Source organism: Phocoena sinus, chromosome 10, assembly GCF_008692025.1.
Source record: "Phocoena sinus isolate mPhoSin1 chromosome 10, mPhoSin1.pri, whole genome shotgun sequence".
Lineage (NCBI taxonomy): Eukaryota > Metazoa > Chordata > Mammalia > Artiodactyla > Phocoenidae > Phocoena > Phocoena sinus.
The window spans coordinates 96,590,696-96,608,884 of NC_045772.1; the positions used below are offsets into that span (position 1 = coordinate 96,590,696).

At 59.6% G+C, this 18,189-nt stretch overlaps 2 protein-coding genes across 3 annotated transcripts; both read right to left on the minus strand.

Moving 5' to 3' along the window:
- Positions 1-4,548: 4,548 nt before the first annotated feature.
- On the minus strand, positions 4,549-11,826 carry LAG3 (lymphocyte activating 3). The gene is made up of 8 exons (XM_032645247.1): positions 10,149-11,826; positions 9,697-9,844; positions 9,049-9,308; positions 8,128-8,391; positions 7,471-7,746; positions 5,388-5,630; positions 4,979-5,106; positions 4,549-4,705 (listed from the first exon to the last, which is right to left on the minus strand). The coding sequence occupies exons 1-8, from the start codon at positions 10,204-10,206 to the stop codon at positions 4,601-4,603; spliced, it is 1,482 nt and encodes a 493-aa protein (XP_032501138.1). The 5' UTR covers positions 10,207-11,826; the 3' UTR covers positions 4,549-4,600.
- A 126-nt stretch (positions 11,827-11,952) lies between these two features.
- On the minus strand, positions 11,953-16,688 carry PTMS (parathymosin). Of its 2 annotated transcripts, none has more exons than XM_032645251.1 (5): positions 16,131-16,688; positions 13,120-13,191; positions 12,881-13,007; positions 12,679-12,740; positions 11,953-12,508 (listed from the first exon to the last, which is right to left on the minus strand). In XM_032645251.1, exons 1-5 carry the CDS (start codon positions 16,173-16,175, stop codon positions 12,458-12,460), a joined length of 357 nt encoding a protein of 118 aa, XP_032501142.1. In that variant the 5' UTR covers positions 16,176-16,688; the 3' UTR covers positions 11,953-12,457. The 2 variants fall into 2 exon arrangements, with proteins under 2 accessions (XP_032501142.1, XP_032501141.1); XM_032645250.1 differs by having other exon boundaries at positions 12,881-12,956; positions 16,131-16,513.
- Between the last annotated feature and the right edge of the window lie 1,501 nt (positions 16,689-18,189).

Genomic DNA, 18,189 nt, shown 5'->3' on the forward strand with positions numbered 1-18,189 from the left:
GGCAAGATAGGGGTAGGTGGTTAAGAGATACAAACTACTATGTATAAAATAAATAAGCACAGGGAAATATAGCCATCATTTTGTAATAACTTTAAATGGAGTATAATAATCTATAAAAATATTGAATCACTATGCTGTACACCTGAGACTAATATATTGTAAATCAACTATACTTCAATTTTAAAAAAAGAAAGGCCAGGATGAGGCGGCGGGAAGTCTTCTCCCACAGCAATGGAGGGGGTAGGTGGCCAGTGACCTCATCTGGGGCTTCTGAGGCTTGGCATCACCAGGATCCCTCACATCTATAGAGAGATTTTCCATTTTCAGAGCACTGTCACATACATTAGCATATGCCAGACCTTTTCAGCACGTATTACTATCCTCATTTTACAGAAGAAGAAACCGAAGTTAAGCTCTCTGCCCCATTATATGACGGTAGGCACGGAGCATGGGGGTTTCCAGAAGTCTCCTGGTTCCTGAAACAAAGCTCTTTTTGCCGCGTGTATTTTGTCTCCAGGCTGGAGGTGCGGGGGTAGACCAAGGGTGGAGCAAGAGATGGAGGCAGAGGGTCGCCAGCACCCAGGCTGTGGGAGGAGGGGTGGGGCCGCCTGTGGAGCAGGGAGGTTGGAAGCCCCAGGTGCAATCCTGTGGTGGCCTCCTCACCAGAGCAGCTGCAGTGGCACCCTCCACAGCCTCGGCAAAGCGAGCGCGAGTGGGGCTTGGGGAGTGGTGGGGGGAGGGGGAAGGGAGGGGAGGGGAGGGAGGGGAGGGGAGGGGGAGGGGAGGGAGGGGAGGGGAGGGGGAGGGGAGGGAGGGGAGGGGAGGGGGAGGGGAGGGAGGGGAGGGGAGGGGGAGGGGAGGGAGGGGAGGGGAGGGGGAGGGGAGGAAGGGGAGGGGAGGGGGAGGGGAAGGGAGGGGGGAGGGGAGGGGGAGGGGAGGGGAGGGGGAGGGGAGGGGAGGGGGAGGGGAGGGGAGAGGGGCACAGAGGCTGTTCTCTGGCAAGCAGAGTTCTGCAGGGCTGAGTCACCTCCACATTCCACAGGCCACACTCCCCCCGGTTCCACGACCACTTTCTACAACTCTCAGAGGGTGGTTCCCAGGCCTCCCGCCCCACGGGGGGTATGAGCAGTTAATTTCAGAGCCCAGCCTGGGCTCAGCCAGCTAGCACCTGCAGGCCCTGGAGAAACTGTCAGCCACAGAGTGGAGCAGAAAGAACCCATCCCCACCCGAATCTCATTCCCTTCAAAGGCCGAACCCCACCTTGGGGTGGGCCTGAGCAGGGAAAGCTAAGCGCACCTCCTTTGGGGGAGGGGTAACAGCAGGCGCCCAGGCCTAGTACCCTGGCTGCTGGGGGAGGTGAGGCCGGAACCTTTGTGGGGCTGCCCTGCCCCGTGGAGATGAGAAGACCAGATCAGGGGTGGGGGACACACCGGCAACGGTGACCACAGGCCTGAAGGCGCACAGTATGGCCTCTCGCCTGACACGCTGGACTGGGCAAAGCTCTGGACCTCGTTTGGCCTCCAGAACTTCTGGAGGAGGCCGTCAGGTCCCTGGCAGGGCTGGGAGTGGAGGCCCTCAGAGAGGCCTCTTCCCCCTCTTGGCCTATGTCTCTTTCGGGCACTGTTCCCCACCATGATAGCGGGGTGCAACACGGCCCCCGCCATTGCTGCTTCCTTCACCTCACACCCTCATGCTGTCCCCGACACTGTATGAGCATGGGCTCTGTGGCCAACAGAAAACGGCAGAAGGGATGGCATGTCACTCTCCAGATTAGGTTGTCAAGGCACGGTAGTGTTCGTCTTGCTAGGTCATGAGCAGCCCCGTGAAGAGGCCCACGTGGGGAGAGACCAACGCCCCTGGCCAGCAGCCACCTGAGGGAACCTTTTCACCACCAGATCCTCCAGCCCAGCCCAGTCTTCAGATGCCTACAGCCCTGGCCCAAATCGTGGCAGAAACCCCCGTAAGAGACCCGCACCAGAACTACTCAGCCAGGCTGCTTCCGGACTCCTGAACTGTGAGAGAATATCTTTACTCTCTTAAATTACTGAGTTTGGGGGTGATTTGTTACGTGGCAGTAAACAACTAATACACCCCCTTCCCTTTTTTTTTTGGCTGTACCGCGCAGCTTATGGGATCTCAGTTCCCCTACCAGGACTTGAACCCAGGCCACAGGGGGAAAACCCGGAATCCTAGCCACTAGGCCACCAGGGTGCTCCCCTCCCTTCCTTTTTAACGAGGACCTAAGACGATTCCCCCTCCCCACAACCCCCATGAGCTCCCTGCCTCCTTGCCACCCTTTCCCCTCCAGGACCCCAACCTGGAATGTCAGTTTATAGATAAACTTGGTGAAACAGGATGGATTAATCTCACTCCCTGGACCCTAAGAGGACACGGAAAGGGCTGGAGGTTCTCTTGCTGGATGGGGAGTGCAGGGCCAGAGAGGCAGGAGCAGGAAAGTGACCCTGCCCCCAGGAGAGATCCCACAGAGACAGGCCGAGAATTAATCAAAGGAGCACCGTATACATAAGCCCCCTGCCCCCACTTCCTTCCGCTCTCTGCTCTTCTCTTCCTCAGTGGGTGGAGGAACAGGTGGCCTCTGTTCCCTCCCTGTCCCCTTTGTGCAGGAGCGAGGGGACGTCCCTGCACAGAGCCTGTGAATCCTCAGTGACTCCTCTCAGAAGCCCAAAGGGCAGAGGGTGTGACCTCGTAGAGAGGAAGAATGTCACCCACAGAACTTTCCAGGAAACCCCTGCTCCATTAAAGCCTGGTGGCTTTCACCACGGCTGTGGAGAGCAGGTTGTGGGCAGAGCTAAGGAGTCTCCTTGGCAGCGCCCCTAGCCCACAGCAAAGGGGGTAGATGGTGCTTTGAATGCCGCTCAGAGGGGCTTCAGGCCTCCCCTCACAGTGCGACCGTCCCTGGCGAGCCCCAGAGCCTCCTTTCTGTGCCCCTGTGTCCCTGCCTGTGACGAGACAAGGGTCACCACCATCCTAAGGCTGGGAACCTCAGATGGCCTCAAATGGGTCATTATTCAGGCCCCTCCCCACCAGGGCTCTGCAGAACGAAGGTGCTCCTCTCCCCATTCTGTCCCCAAGTCTCTGGCCATTGTGTCTCCGCGGGGCAGGTCTTCAGCTTCATGGTCCGTGTCTGTGTCACTGCACACAGCACAGAGGCTCGGGGGACAGTGGCAGGGCCTTTGCCACATCCTGTGTCTGTGCACCCCGCCATTGGCGCCTGTAGACCAGCTCCCACCCACTTGCAGTGTGTTCTCCCTCCAGTCCAGGGTGACAGCTTCCTCAGCCCAAGTCCAGAGCCCTGCAAACACTGCAGGCGGAGGGCTGGGTCCCTCTGTGTGTGTGTGTGTGTGTGTGAGTGTGTGTGTGTGTGTGTGTGTGTGAGTGTGTGTGTGTGTGTGTGTGTTTTTGTGTGCTCTGCTAAAGCCCTGTCTGCCCCGCCCAGAGAAATGTTCCCTCCTAGAGAGACAGACAGAGCAAGGAGGCAATCAGGCTCATGGGTCTTCTCCTCCTCCACGAATGGATGCTCAGCACACCCACAGTTTTCAAAGCCCTTGTATTATCCAATATCTGCACAACCCCTTTGGGTGCATTATCCTCCTTGTCCCATTTCATAGATGAGGAAACTGAGGCTCAAGGAGACGAGCTCTGGTCACATCAGCACAGCCAGGATCAGAAGCCAGGGTTCCGGACTCCTGAGGCTTTAGCAGCAGCCAGGGTCTGGGTGTCTGTTCTCTTCCCCACGTGGGGCACTTTGCCCCCAGGACTCCCCTGTGTCAGACTTGGATCATAACTTTGCCAGGGCCAGGGTGATCTGTCCTGAGGGTGTACAGGGCGGGAGACAGCTGCTGGGTGCGCTCTCATGCGCGGACCACGGAGAGTGCAGTCACAAAGGTAGAGCCAGCCCACGGGGCATCGGAGCTGCCAGGTCCCCGGTCCCCACACTACTCACCTGCCTCAGCCTGCCCTGTGACCTCCGGTGGTGTGTGACAAGCAGAGACCACTGGGTGGCAGTGTGCGCTCGTGCCTGCGACCAGACAGGTCGCCCAGGGCTGCGGAATATAGGGGTGAGGCGGAGGCTGCCACCCAGAAAGGTTGCGAGACCCCATCTCGGGAGGACTCGACCCGGCAGGGCTGAGTGTGTGTGTGTGTGTGTGTGTGCGCGCGCGCTGCCGCCAGAGGGCCAAGGACAGTGCTGAGGTATGGCGTGCGTGGCGTGGGCCTGAGGGGCAAAATATAAAGGAAACTGGGCAGCCAGAGCAGCGTGAGCAGAAGGACGGAGGAGACAGCTGGAGGGGTGAGGGGTGAGGGCTGCCCGGACCTTCAGGGAAACGACTCCCCAGGAGAAAGAAAGAGCAAGACAGACACCAGGAAGAAAGAATCACGAAGAAATCAGGAACGGAAAAGGGGAAGATGCACGACTGCCTGGGGAAAGTAGGTCAGAAGGCCAGGGTGTGAGAAGGGAGCCCCAGAGGCTGGGGAGAGGCAGAACCTTCCCTGGGCAAGAAGGGGCCAGACTCAGGCTTGCTGCTGATGGGGAGTTTATTTGCACTGAAGTGCGGAGATGCAGGGGCTGCCCGGCTCCAGCTCAGGGCTGCTTCAGCTGCGGCTGCGGCTCCGGATCCTCTGTCTTGCCCTGAGGCTGAGGTGGGTGAGTCCCATGCTCTAAGGCAGAGAATCTTCTTGGTTGCCGCTGTGGGAAGACAGACACGGAGGGTAGGAGGAAGAGGAGGGGGAAGGGAAAGGGAATAAGCTATTCCTTCCCAGGCCCCTCCCTGCCCATATGGTCCCAGGCCTTCCCTCAGCCCCTCCTTTGGTTCCTTCAGGCACAAGGGGTCCCTGGAGTGCAGAGGCTCATGGAGAGGGGGCTCTGAGGGCAAGTTCAGGGGTCAACTTTGCTCATCTACCTGAGGAAGGGGTGCCAGACAGCACACCGAGGACTGGGGAGGGGGGGCTCCCGGCTCACCCGTCTTCTCCAAAGGTGAAAGCTAAAGGCTCCAGTCACCAACACGAGGAGGAAGAGGATCCCAAGGATGAGGAGAGGAAGGTGGCCTGTTTCCCAGGCCCCCGGGGCTCTCTCGGAACGTTGGGCACCTACGGAGAGAGGTCAGGATTGCAAGAGCCATAGGGTCATGGCCGGAAGGACACCTTGCCATACCCCCACATGTTACCGACAACGAGACCCAGAGAGTTTAAGGGACTCGTCCAGGGTCACTCAGCTAATTATTGGCAGAAGTGGGTCAGGCCTACACAGGAGCTGGAGGTCAGCTCCCTGACTGGAGAGAAAGAGCGAGCGTGGTGTGGGGAGGAGGTCGGGAAGTGGGATGGAGGTGACTGGTCTGGAGTTGGGGCTATGGCGCTGTGGGGTCTCGGACCTGGGCGGGACAGCTCAGCGAGATATACGGCGGTCCCGAGAAGCCTCTGCCCCTGGTACAGACGGCACTGCCAGGGCTGAGAAAGGAGCCTGGCCTCCGGCATCAGCAGCCAGGGGCCTGCGGAGGTCCTGCGAGACCGCTTGTCCAGGGGGCTCCACACAAAGTGTTCTTGTCCAGATGCCGGAGTCACCTCACAAAGCAGTTTTCTCAGGTTGCCAGGTGATCCATGGGATTTGGGAGTCACTGAAAAAATTAAAGGGAAGAGATCTTTTGGGGCCCCGACCCCCTTACATGAAAGCCTAGGCCCGACTCCCAAGTCTCAATTGCCTTGACTCACCTGGGCTCTGATTGGGTGAGGTGGAGGGGAGGAGATCAGGGTCATGGCCACATTAATCTTATCAAGACAAAGCTCTGGTCAGATCACTCTGCTGCCCCCAAACTTTCCAGGCTCCCTACTGCCTTCGGGGAATGGCCCGAAGGATCACGTGACAAATATTTCAGATTCCTTTCCAAGACTTTCTACTCAAACGCTCAGAACCGCCCCCGCATCGTTCAGGTGAGTTGGCCTCCCGGAGACCTTGCACTTTTCCTGCTTCCATGCTGTGGCTCACATCTGTGTCCCCCAAATGCATTCTAGCCCCATTTCCGAATGTCTAGAGAACAGATCAACCGATCTAGGGACAGAGTATCTCGAAGCTGTGCGGTGGGGATGGGCAGGAGGAGAAAATTGATGAGTGGCCTGGAGCTGAGCATGGTGTACAGGCCCCTGAAGGTTTGCTGGCACAGACATCTGAGTTTAGCCCCAAGTTTAGCACTTCCCAGCTCTGTGACTTTGGGAAAGTTCCTTCTCTGTAAAACAGGGACAACAATCTCTCTCCCATTGAGGTGTCATGCAGATAGCTTGGAAAACTGACTCGACAGTTGACCCTCAAGAAGACCTTGGACAGGGCTTCCCTGGTGGCGCAGTGGTTGAGAATCCGCCTGCTAAGGCAGGCGACACGGGTTCGAGCCCTGGTCCGGGAAGATCCCACATGCCGCGGGGCAACTAAGCCCGTGCGCCACAACTACTGAGCCTGCGCTCTAAAGTCCGCGAGCCACAACTACTGAAGCCTGCACACCTAGAGCTCGTGCTCCGCAACAAGAGAAGCCACCACAATGAGAAGCCCGTGCACCATGACAGAGTACTGCCCGTGTGTAGCAGTAAAGACCCAGTGTAGCCAAATAAATAAATATAAATAAATGTATAAAAAAAAAAAAAAAAAAGAAGACCTTGGACAGAAAGAACTGGTAGGCTGTGGTAACTGACTGGGAAGGAGGAAGTTGAGGATGAGTAGGACACGAGCGGCTGACGGGAAGGTGACTTAGCAAGAGGATGGGTGCGAGGAAAAGATGGGGCTCAGAGTGAGGCTGAGGTGTGGATACCGTATCTATGTAGAGATACCTGGGAAACAGGTGGAAATCCAGCACTGGTCTTCAGGAGATGTGCTGTTGGCAGATTCATTTATTCATTCAACCAATATACATTATTAAGTGCCTACTTTGTGGTGCTCTTTAGTGGCATAAGTGAGTACGGCAGACACAACGAAGCGGTGATAGTTACCGATCAATCAACACCTACCTTCTGAGTTTGTTTGGTTTTTTCTTCTCTGTTTGTTTTACACTGTCTTGAAAAGCCCTCGCTCAGTAAATATTTGCTGACTAAGGGATGGATTTATTAATTCCTCCCCAATCCAGGCCACTTCCTGCAACTTTAACCCAGGCCCTGGCTCCAAAGTGGACACGGATTCTTGAACTATATTCCACTTCTCTTGAACCATTCAAACTTTTGCCACCTCTCCTTCTAACTTCTCTGACCCTCCGCCCTATTCAGAGCAGGGGAGTCCCTTACGGAAGAGTGGAACATTCATCCAGTGACTCAGGGGAGGTTTTCAGTTTCTGTTCGTTATATGGGGGCGAGAAAACAGGAGGCCACAAGGGGCATCCCCCTGCAATTTGTGCCCAGTGGCCTGGCATTATGAGGCGGACTTGCCCAGTCTTTGCCCAGCTAGCCTTCCCTTCCTGTCCTTTCCCACACGGGGCTGACCTGTGATGACTGCCAAAGTGACGGTGGCACTGAGCTGCTGCCCCTGGAGGTGGACGCCACAGGTGTAGGTCCCAGCCTGGGCCTGGCCCACAGCCTCTAGTAGAAGGGTAAAATTGCCATGGTCTCCAGCCACCAGGAGGTCGGGGCCTTCCCCAGGAGGGGTCCATGTGGCAGTGAGGGAAGACTGGGTCTCCACACCCAGAGGCAGGTGGCAGGGCAGCTCCACCCTGGAACCAGCTCCAGCGTATACTGTCAGAGGGACTGGGGGCTCCAGGCCTGCAAAGGAAAGGGAACCCCAAGTTACAAAGGGGCTGGAGCGCTAGGTCTGCAGGGAAGGGAGGAGGAGGGTGAAGGAGGTGGTCCAGCTCTGGAGAGCGCTAAGGAGCAGAATAAGGTGGATGAACTGCGGATGCTCAGAACCCCGAATGTGCGCGGGCCCATAGGAGACCGAAGGGTGGCAAAGGAGGCCGGATGGCCAAGGCAAAAGCCGCTGAAAGGCTGCAAAGAGAAAGAGAAAGGACTGGGACAGTGAGGCCCAGAGCGATCACAGGTGCCATCAGCTTGGTTTGGGGGCTCATAAGCCCGGGGGAGGTGACGGGGGGAAGGGGGGGCAGGAAGGGATTGTGGTCAAGTGTGAACGCAGACTGGAGGAGTTACCCAGAACGGTGAGGCTGTACGTGGTGGAGACATTGAAGCCATCTCTGTAGGTGAGGGTGCAGCCCCAGGTCCCGGAGTCCAAGGGGCTGACATGGGGCAGGAAGAGGAAGTTTCCGGCTAAGAGGTGATGGGGGGACTCCTGAACGGGGACTCTGCCTGGGTCCCGGAACCAGTGCACAGAGGCCGGGAGATCAGGGCGGCTGAAGGAACAGTTCAAAATGACGGAACTGGAGGTCCACAGAGACCCGAGGGGGCTGGCAGTCACTGCGCAAGGACAGAGAAGGTTGATCAGGCCCCCTTTCCCAACACATCAGGCCAGCTAAGCTGGGAGCTCCTGGAAACAGGCACCTGGCTGTAGATCTCTTTGTCTTCTCTCTCCCAACCGTCCTCCCACCCACCCAGCCCAGGGCCTGGCCCCTGGAGGTGCTTCAAATGCATACCCAGGAGTCCCCTGCCTACTTCCCCTGCCCCCTGCCTCCAGTTCACTGGGCTTGGTCTACGCTTCCCCTTCTCCAGGCCTTGCTTCAGGATCCCCACTAAGGCCACCCCGAGCTACAGACTACAGATGTCTCAACGGAGTCACTCCAGCCCCGCGCTCCCCCCTCGAAGGGGTGCATCCCCTCCTCCACCCTGGCACTCCCGCTGTGGGTCGGGGAAGGGGAGCTCGAGGGGTGATACGATCTCTCCACCGGGCCCTCCCTACACACACGTGCTTCTCCGGGGGCACCTTCCACCCCGCAGGCAGGCTCGCCGGCCCCTTCCGCCCCTCTACTCGGGGCTCTCCGGCAGGGCCTGGGGCGCATCCTTAGAAGCACAGCCAGCCTCTGCGCAGCCCTTCCTGCCTCCGGGGCGGCGGGATATGGGGCGCCCTCCTCCTAGCCCCGTTCCCCCCTCCGTCCCCCCCCACCCCGCCACACCTACCCGCCGCCTGGCCCACGCGCAGACGGAGGCGGCAGGCGAGAGCGCGGTCCCCGAGGCGCAGAGCGGCGTGGTACTCGCCGGCGTCGGCGCGTCGGGCCGGGCGCAGCCACAGCGAGAAGTCCCCGCGCTGGAGGCCGCGCTCATCCAGCTGCACGTGGGGCTGCAGGGGCGGCCTCCCGACGCGCAGGCCTCCGGGAGCCAGCCTAAGCACCGTGTAGCGGCGGGGCCCCGGGCCCCGGGGGAAGAGCGCCGCGGGCTCACTGAGCGGGCGAGAGATGGGACTGAGAAATGCGAGGGGAAGAAACCCCGGGGAAGAGGCCGTCCAACCACACTTTGAGGATGAGGAAGCCCACCCAAAGGGAAGATCTCTGGACTGCTAACCGTCCCGTCCCCCGCTCCGGTTGGCCAGCACCATCCACTACCGGAGAGAGGCAGGCGTGCTGGGGGACGCAGGTGTGAGGGAGGCAGGCTGCGGAGGAAGGGCGGGGAGGGGGGCGGTGGGCGGCAGGGGAGGCTGAGCCACTGGCTTCAGAGGGACTGACAGCTCGGGGGGAGAACACAGAGGGCTGGCTTGGGCCCGGGACTGGAAGTCTGCACGCCTTTACTGCTGGAGCTGGGGGTCTTGTTGCTGCAGTCTGGGGTGCCTACCTGTCTGGTAGATGCCGCCAAGTGACTTGTCTTGTTCGCAGAAGGCTGAGCTCCTGGAGGGGGATTGTGGGGCTGCAGGGGAGCTGGGCAGGAGCCCCCTCCTGGGCCCACACCACTGGGACCTCTGCCCCAGGGTCTGGAGCCTCCACTGGGGAGGAAAAGAGAGGCCAAGGGGAGGGGCCATGAGCCAAAAGACTTCAAAGCAGAGAAGGAGCCTCAGTGTTTTCTGAGGGAGAAACAGGGCTGAGGGAGACCTTGGGTTTCTGCCCCTTCCCTGCCAAGGGGGAGACCTAAGAGAGGCTTTAGGGGCTGAAGGACTGCCCCAAGAAAGGCGTTAGAAGAATCCACCCAATCTAAGGGCCTTGGCATCTGTGTAGTCATCGAGAAATCCCTCCTCACCCCCTGCTGTGGGTCTGGAGGTCAACCCTCCCAGAGGGTGGTCCCCACCTTACCTGCAGCTGCCCACAGCAGTTGCAGAAGCAGCCAGACCGGGAACCGAGCCTCCCGCATCTCCTCTGAGCCCTGGGCCACACAGCCCTCCAAAGGGAAGAGGTCAGAAAGTGGGGAAGGACTGATGTTCAAAAGAGGGGTTCTGCAAAGAGGGTGTTGGAGAAAGAGAATCTAGAAAAAGAGGAATGGAGGCCAGGAGAGAGAGGGAGGAACCAACGACCAGGGGCTGGAATCTAGAGGAAAGCCCAGCAGATCGGGCAGCCAGAGGGTGCGGTCAGGGATGGGGTGGGGGTCCCGGGGGATGGGGCAGGGTGCTGGCAGAGAGCAGAGTGGAGGTAAGGTGGCTGTCTTGAGCTAGAGGCCCTTCTGCTGCTCCCAGGGCCCTGGCCCCTGTCCTTCTGTCTTCCCTCCACCTTTCGCACTTCCCCTCCCCGTTGCCCCCCCCAGCACCCCAGGGCTCACGGTTTCGCTTCGCAGTGGAAAGTCTGAGGGGGCTGATTCCCAGCAGCATTACCTCCACCCCTGTGATGGCGCTCCCCTTGTTTATTTCCTCAGTCCTGGGTGTCCCCACCGCCCTCTCTACTCCTCCCCCACCCTCCTGACTGTTCTCTTTCCTGAGGAACTTCTGCCCTTCTCTTCTGCCTTGAACTACCCACTTGCCCATCTCTGAGCTGCCTCCCCAAGCCCCAGTCATACTTTCTTGGCAAGTTCTTTCCTTGGTACTCATCCCCTCCCTTATTCCCTTACCTTCCCAGAACTTCATTACCCTCGTCTACCTGTCTCCCCACCCATCCAATGACTCCTAGAAGCTCTGCTGTACCCTAAGAGATGGTAGGTCTGAAGAGGGGCACCCCACACACAGGGAGAATAGCTACACTGTATCGTACCTTCATTATGTGCTGGGCATCGTAGTGGGCACTTTGTGTACAGTAACCCATGACATCTAATATTATCCCCCATTGCACACATGAGGAAACTGAGGCAGGCTCAGAGATTGAAGGTCAGGTAGGGAGTGTGAAGACAAAAGCTGTATGTGTGTGTGTGTGTGACCCTGACCCCGGGTGAGTTCCAGGTGTCTTCTCATCTTTGGGGATGAATGGTATCAATGAATCACACACACCCCTCTACAGCTCAGACCTCTGTGGAATCAGCAGGCCCCCCCAATCCAGAGGCTCTGAACTAGGAGAGGGCAAGGGTGATACGGAAAAATGCAGACATCTTGCAGCAGGGATCCTGCCTCGGGAAAACCTGAGGCAGAACTAGGGAAGGAAGGCTGAGGCCAGAGGGGAACTCCTCCCGCCACCCAGCCTGCGGAGCCAGAACTTGCATTAGGCCTGGAGCCGCAAGAGGTCCTGGAGTTCTCCCTGCTTGACCAGGAAGGAGCTCACTGCTCAGTGCCAGGCAACTCTCACTCCATCCAAAGAGGCTGAGACCCAGGTCTCCTGCCCTCTCCCACTTCAGGGGCGGGACTTCCTGTTTCTGAGGCTGTTTCTTTGCCTGGTTCAGCACAATAGGGCTGGTAGCTTTCCACTGGGCTCAGCAGTGTCTAGCCCAGTGCGGGTTAGCAGGGAAGGGTGTGTGTATGGCTGGGAGGAACATCCCCAAGAATCCAAAACCAAGACGCGAGTCAGCTCTCAAAGACACCGCCCCCCCCACCCTATCCACCCGGAGCGCTGCTGCTCTTGTCTTCTCCCGGGGTGGGTGGTAGGAGGGTGCCGCTGGCCGATTTTTTATAGAGGGGAGGGGTCCTGATAGAATGTGCCATTGGCCACCCTCCTCGCTCTGCCCGGGTAAGCAGGAGACAGGTTAAAAACAGAAGCGCGACCGTTTCTTTATTAAATTATACAAAAAGGGGAGGGGAGGGGGGCAGCTGTGGGGCTCGGCCCCAACCCTGTTCCCACCCCGGCCTGGCGCTGTCTGAGAGAAGGGGATCTGAGGGAGACTCAGGGATCAGGCAGGGTAGGGATGGGCAGGATGTGAGGCTGGGATGCAGAGGTTAGGAAGGAGAGGCTCCCAGAGGAGGGTGGGGCTGGCTGCGGGGATGGAGGAGGAGAGGAGGGAGAGGGAGGGGGCCACTGGGGACCAGCTGGGGAGCTCAGATGGAGCAGGTCAGGAGGTGGAAGATGGCAGTGAGGATGGAGGGGGCAGTGTGTGGAGGGGCGGCATGAGAAGGCTGGGGAGAGGGAGGGCGGCAGCTCTGGCGCGGGGCCCAGAGCAGGGAGCCAGGTGAAGAGCGGCTGTGCTCGGCTGTCCTTACCCTCACCTCCAGGCCCCCGAGGGGCCTCCCACCCCCAGCCCACTGGCGCGGGGCTCATGCCGACGCCCCATTTTCTGTCTTCTGCCGCTTGGGATCCGCTTCATCCTGTGGAGAGGGAAAGAGCTGCGGTAGCCGTCACCTGGGAGAGGGACCGCCCTCTGTGCTGCTCCAGCTCCAGCCCCCGCCCTGCACCACCGGGATCTAGGTCCAAATCCAAAGGGCTCCCGGCCCTGCTGCATCCCTGACAGCCCCTCAGCCCACAACCCAGCCCAAACCTCCTCTTCGGCAGCTCTCTTCAGCGCGGGCCCTTCGTCCTCATCTTCTTCTTCTTCCTCATCTGAGGAGCCAGAAATGGGTCATTGGGGAAGGGCTGGAAGCTCCAGCAGAGACCCCCTGTGGCGGCCCTCAGCCCTGCTTCAGCTCTTCAAACCCACCCTGACGGTTCCTCTGAGCCCAGCCTTCCCTGCCCCTCCCCACCTTCCTCGTCTCCTTCATCCTCCTCCTCGCCGTCCTCGGCGGTCTCTTCTTCCTCCTCAGCTCCGTTCTCCTCCTCCTGCGGACAGGAGGGAGGTGTCAGGATGGCCCTGTGCCTCCACCCACCATCCTGCCAAGGGTAAGGGGCCTGAGGGCGGGGTGGCGAGGATGGGAGGGGTCGGGGAAAGGCGGGCCCCCAGGAAGGGAGCTGGGGGCATGGTGGGCAGGTGATCCCTCCGCACCTCCACCACTTCTTTCTTTCGCTCTTTCCGGCTTGCCTTCTCCTCCACCTTCTCTTTCTTCTCCTTTAGGTCCTGCAAGAGAGAGACAGGTCACCTTCCTCTCACCACAAACGATCCGCAGCCCTTAAGTCCCTCCAGGCCCGGTTCTCCCTCTGCAGTGACTTTAGAGGAGTGGGAGATGGAGAAAGTGGGCGGTGCGGCTTAGAGACTGAACAGAGGTCCTAGGGTCCCTCACAGCCACAGAGGGGCTGAGACCAGACACTTTCCCCAAGACTCGAGGGAGGAGAAAAGTGATGAAGCCCGGGAAAAGGCAGCCAAGGTAAGCGCTCATCACCCCCACCAAGTTCTGCCCAACCTCACCGGCTGAAGAGTTCAGCTCAGCAAAGCAAATCCCCTCCATCTGCTCACAGCCCTGATGCCCCACCCCCTCTGGAGGTCCCTCCTTCGCCTGCCCCCTCCCTCAGCCGGCCCTGCTCTGCCTTTTGTCTACCTCTGGGGCCTTTTCCTGAGTACTCTCTCCTGGGCATCCCTCCCAGCTTCCCTCTCAGCTGCGAAAGCCTTTGTTTCTGCCTTTGTGCCCCCCTAATCCTCAGGCTCGTACCTGGCCCAACACTACAGGAATAGGAAGAGACCCTTTAGCACGACTCCCGGTGCCCCCTCTCACTTCTGCCCACTCCTGCCCCTAGGCAGTGCAGGTGGCTTCCTCCTCCCGACCACCCATGGTGCCTGCACCAGCACGGTGTGGGCCCTGGTGTGGTGTGTGCACTGGTGTGGCAGAAGGGTAGGAGTCACCGTTGCCAGGGGGGATGTAGGGGAAGTAGGGTAAGGGAAACGTGGAAGGGACTCTGGGACCTGGTAGACGAAGAGACAGACAAGGTCTGTGTGGGCGGGATGGGAAAGTAGAGGGGAAGGTCCCTGTGTAGAGTCCCCTCCCTCCACAAGGCCCCTCTGTCCTTCCCAAGACCCCAGCAGGCACACCTTTGATGTCTTGTCCTGATGTGATGTGGCCCAGGGAGGTGCTCACAAGAGTCCCCTCTCTCGGGACACCACACCAGCCCTTCCAATTGAGATTCCAGTCCTCTCTCTACCCCACCCCTTGGCAGGCACTGTGGTGTCTCTGTGATCGGATCGGATCTGGTGTTGGTGTGCAACTCTGTGTATCCGATTCCATGGGGATGGAAGTTTTCTGGGTGAGTAGATCACCCTGGGAGGGTGTGTCCTTTCTGGAACAGGGTTGGGACAGGAGAGAGGTTTGGTGCTGGGTGGTTGGCCTGGAGGGACACTCAATTCCCTTCTCCCTTTATGGGGAGCGCAAAACGCTTGCCCCTCTCACTCCAGCTAGGTTTCTTCATGCCACTTTGCTGTCCTCATTTCTCTGCCACATGGTCGGTATGGCATTTCTACTACCTGGTGGGCTTTCCCCTACATCCTGGGCCTGGAGAGCCAGGGGATCGTCAGCTTCTCTCTGGGGGCCCCAGCACCAGGTCTGCATGGCCCTGGCCTGAGTTTCTCATCGGGGCTGATGGAGGAAAGGAGAGTGAGTGCCAGGGAGGGAGGGAGTCTACCAGAGGCCAAAGTCCAAGGGGCCGGGCCCTCTCCTCCCCTGTCTGGTCCTGTCCTTCTGGTCACTGTCCTTCCATGATCCCTTTTCCAGGAGGGTATGTGACCTAGGTCTTGTGCTAGGCAGCTCTCTGGCCTCATTTACTCAACACGGGCACACACACTGACACAGGCTGACACTGATTCACACGCACAGCTACAGAGGGGCGCCCACGCGATCCAGAGACACATGGCCCGGTGTTTGGGCATGCTGGCACACACTCTTGAGACAGCACAAGTGCCGAGCCACTCGACACTCACAAAGCAGCCACACGGTTCCAGAACAGCTACGTCTCCACACGCACACATGTAACTGACACGGGCAGTCCCACACACTCGCTGGATTTCAGACATACAAAGACACCTACTCAGTGAAGTCACATGCCACCGCACAGCCCACCGGAGGGCCGCTCAGCACACCTTGTCAGATCTCACACGGAGTCCCTGTCTCCCACTGCCTCGAATCCCATTGGTTCCCCCTTTCACTTCACCGGCCTCCAGGAGACCTCTGTGACCTCCTCAGCAATTACCCCCCACCCAAGGTCGGGCTCCCAGCCCCCAAACCCTGGCCGAATTAATTTCCCCAAGCGACACTCAGCAGGTTCCCTAGGGAAATTAGAGAAAGGCTGGAAGAGAGGCAAGGCCGAAGGGATGGGGCCAGGGAGGGAGCTGACGGGAGCAAGGGCAGCGCGATGCAATGCCATGCAATGCTGGGCCCCAGCTTTTTCGAAGGCTGTTCCCGACCCCCTTCTGGTTTTTAGGAATTCAAGATTCTTTAAGCGTGGGGGGAGACGCTGGAGGAGGGCTATGCAGACTAAGAGAGCTGAAGGCCAGTGGACGAAGGAGTGGATTCAGATGGAAGGAAAGGAGGGAAGGAGAAAATAGACAGAGGCAGTAGCTGTCGGAGGAGAGAAGCAAGAGTCGGTTGGGCCTCGAGGGGAGGGGCCGAGAGGAACAGCCTCCCTGGAGAGTCCTGTTTACACCGGAGGCTCTCAAACCGCTAAGCGGAGGAAAGGTGAGGTCAGACTGGAAGGGAAGACAGAGGACGGGGCGCCGGAGAGGGGCGCGGGGGAGGGGGCAGGGTAGATGAGACGCGCAGAGCTCCGACGGTCACCGGCCGGGGTGGAGGCGCGCGAGCCGGGGCCGGAGAGGGGTGGGGACGGCGCGGGGCCGGAGCGGCCAGGCCGGGAGCCGGGCGCACGGCGCTCGAGAAGCTAGAGGGCGCTGGCGCGAGCCGCGCGGAGCGGGGCAGGCAGCGCCAGGCTGGGGCGCGGGGGGAGGGCGGAGCGGGGTCCACCGGGACCCTGCACCCGGGCAAGCAGTTTACGGCCGTCGGGGGCGACCTGGGGCGCACGACTGCGCGGAGCCCGGGGGGCGTGCGGAGGCCGGGCCGCCGCCGGCCCCGCCCGTACCTTGGCGCTCAACTCGGCCGCTGCCTCCACGCTCTTCTCCGACATGGTGCCGGGGCCGGGGCCGGGGCTGGCGGGGAGTCGGGGTCCCGGGGCCGGGACGGAAGGGCCCTGGACGGCGGAGGGTGGCCGCGGCCGGAACCTGGCGCGGTGGCGGCGGCGGCGGCGACAGCGGCAGCGGCGGCCGCTCGGCAAGCTGGGGCTCAGGAAGAGGCGGCAGAGGCGCGCGGGGTGGGGCGGGGGTGGGTCTGGAGCGGAGACCCGCAGGGCTGCGGCCGTCCGGAGGGCGGGCGGAAGGGCGGTGCGGGCGGTGGCCGGCGCGCTCCGGCCGCGGTCGCTCGGTCCTCGGCTCGCCGCCCCCGCACCCGCAGAGCTGCCGCCGACCAGCCGCTGCCGCCCCCGGCCAGGGAACCCGCTTATAAAGCGGCGCTGCCCGACGGGAGGGGCTTCCCAGGGGTGGGGCAGGCGGGAGCGGGGAGGAGAAGAGAGGGGAGGAGGATGAAAGCGGAGGTTGGAGAGGTGGGGATAGGAGGATGAAAGCGAGGGGAGGGAGCGCGCGAGAGGCGGGAGGGAGGACTACACCAGGAGGGGGAAATGGAGAGACTACGGTCGCGGCGAGAGGAGTGGGGCGAGGAGGTGGGAAGGGGTGGGGTTCCTGCGGGGAGGTACCTCTCCGAATCCCGACCTACTGCCGGCGAATGTGGAGTGTGTCTTTTGGGGGCGGGCTGGAGGGATGGCCTGGATCCTACAGACACCCCACCAATAGCCTCGAGATTTTTGCCAAGGGGTGGGGTGGGGGGGAAGCAGATGGAAAGGCCGGCCAGGTATTAGAGAAACCAAAAGCTTAAAGAGGAGGAAGAGGGCAGGAGCTACTTCCACATCTCGCTGGATTTCCCCTCTCCTGCGGCATCTACGTTCCCTGGGTGGCCTTGGGAGGGGTTGAGAGAGCAGAAAGGGCCGCCCACCCTTCGTCCTGCCCTAGGCTGACTTTTGTGACCCTTGCTGGGTTCCTCCCTTCCGGGCTCTCGCTTGTGATCTGAGGGGAGTCAGAGGCCTTCCAATCTCCTTTCCCCTTTTTCATCTTCGACCTTTCTTCTTTGCCCATCCCACCTCACTTTTCTTTGCCTGGTCCTTCTATCTTCATCCCTCCTCATCCATTTCTGTCTCACAACTCTTCTTCTGTCACCCCTTCTCCACTTCTCACTTGCCCTCTTCTACCTTCCATCTCTGCCTTCCCTCTCTCTCCAGACAACACTGTTCTTGTCTCATCTGAGTCTGTCACCCGGCCCTATATCCTTAGCTGATTTTCCTCAACTCCTCTTCATGTCCTTATTACCCACATTTTCCCTCTCTTGGTCTTTCTCTTTCCTCTGCTGCCATCTTCCCCAGCCTTTCTGGATGATATCTGCTTCCTTTGCAGGGGGTTCCAGCCCACACTGTTCCACACACCCTCAGCTCCTCTCCTTCAGTCTCAGTATCTTTGGGTCATTTTGAGAAGCTTGGGGTTTCAGGAGGGGACAGGAGGCCTGGGGTGTGTAGCAAAGGTCAGGAAGGTGGATGGGATGGAAGGCTAGGGCTTGGAAAAAGGTATCTCTGGTGTATGTGCACTCCTGTATTTGTCTATCATTAGTCTTCATCTTTTTATCATTTTCATTTTCTTTATAAAAAAAAGACATAACTGACCAATCATCACCATTTAGTCTTTGAGTGCTTAAATACCCCATCTTTTGGTCCCTTGGTGTCCACACCTCCTAATTTATCTTTCGACTCTTCTATCAGTTTCTCAGTCTCTGTCTCCTCAGAAATCTTGGAGCCCCACCCAGGTTTCTCCTTGCCGACTTCTGTCCATCTTTCTCTGAGATCTTTCCATCTCTGTCTCTGTTTCTCTTGACATACTCGCTGATGTCTTTAGCGATCTCTGACCCTCTCTATCTCTGTACTCTCTTGCTTCATTTATCTCCCTCTCCCCCCTCCTCCCCCCCCCCCCCCCCCCCCCCCCCCCCCCGCCCAGTCTCCCTGTCTCGCTCCCTCCCCGTCAGTCTCTTTCCTCTCCCTCCCACCC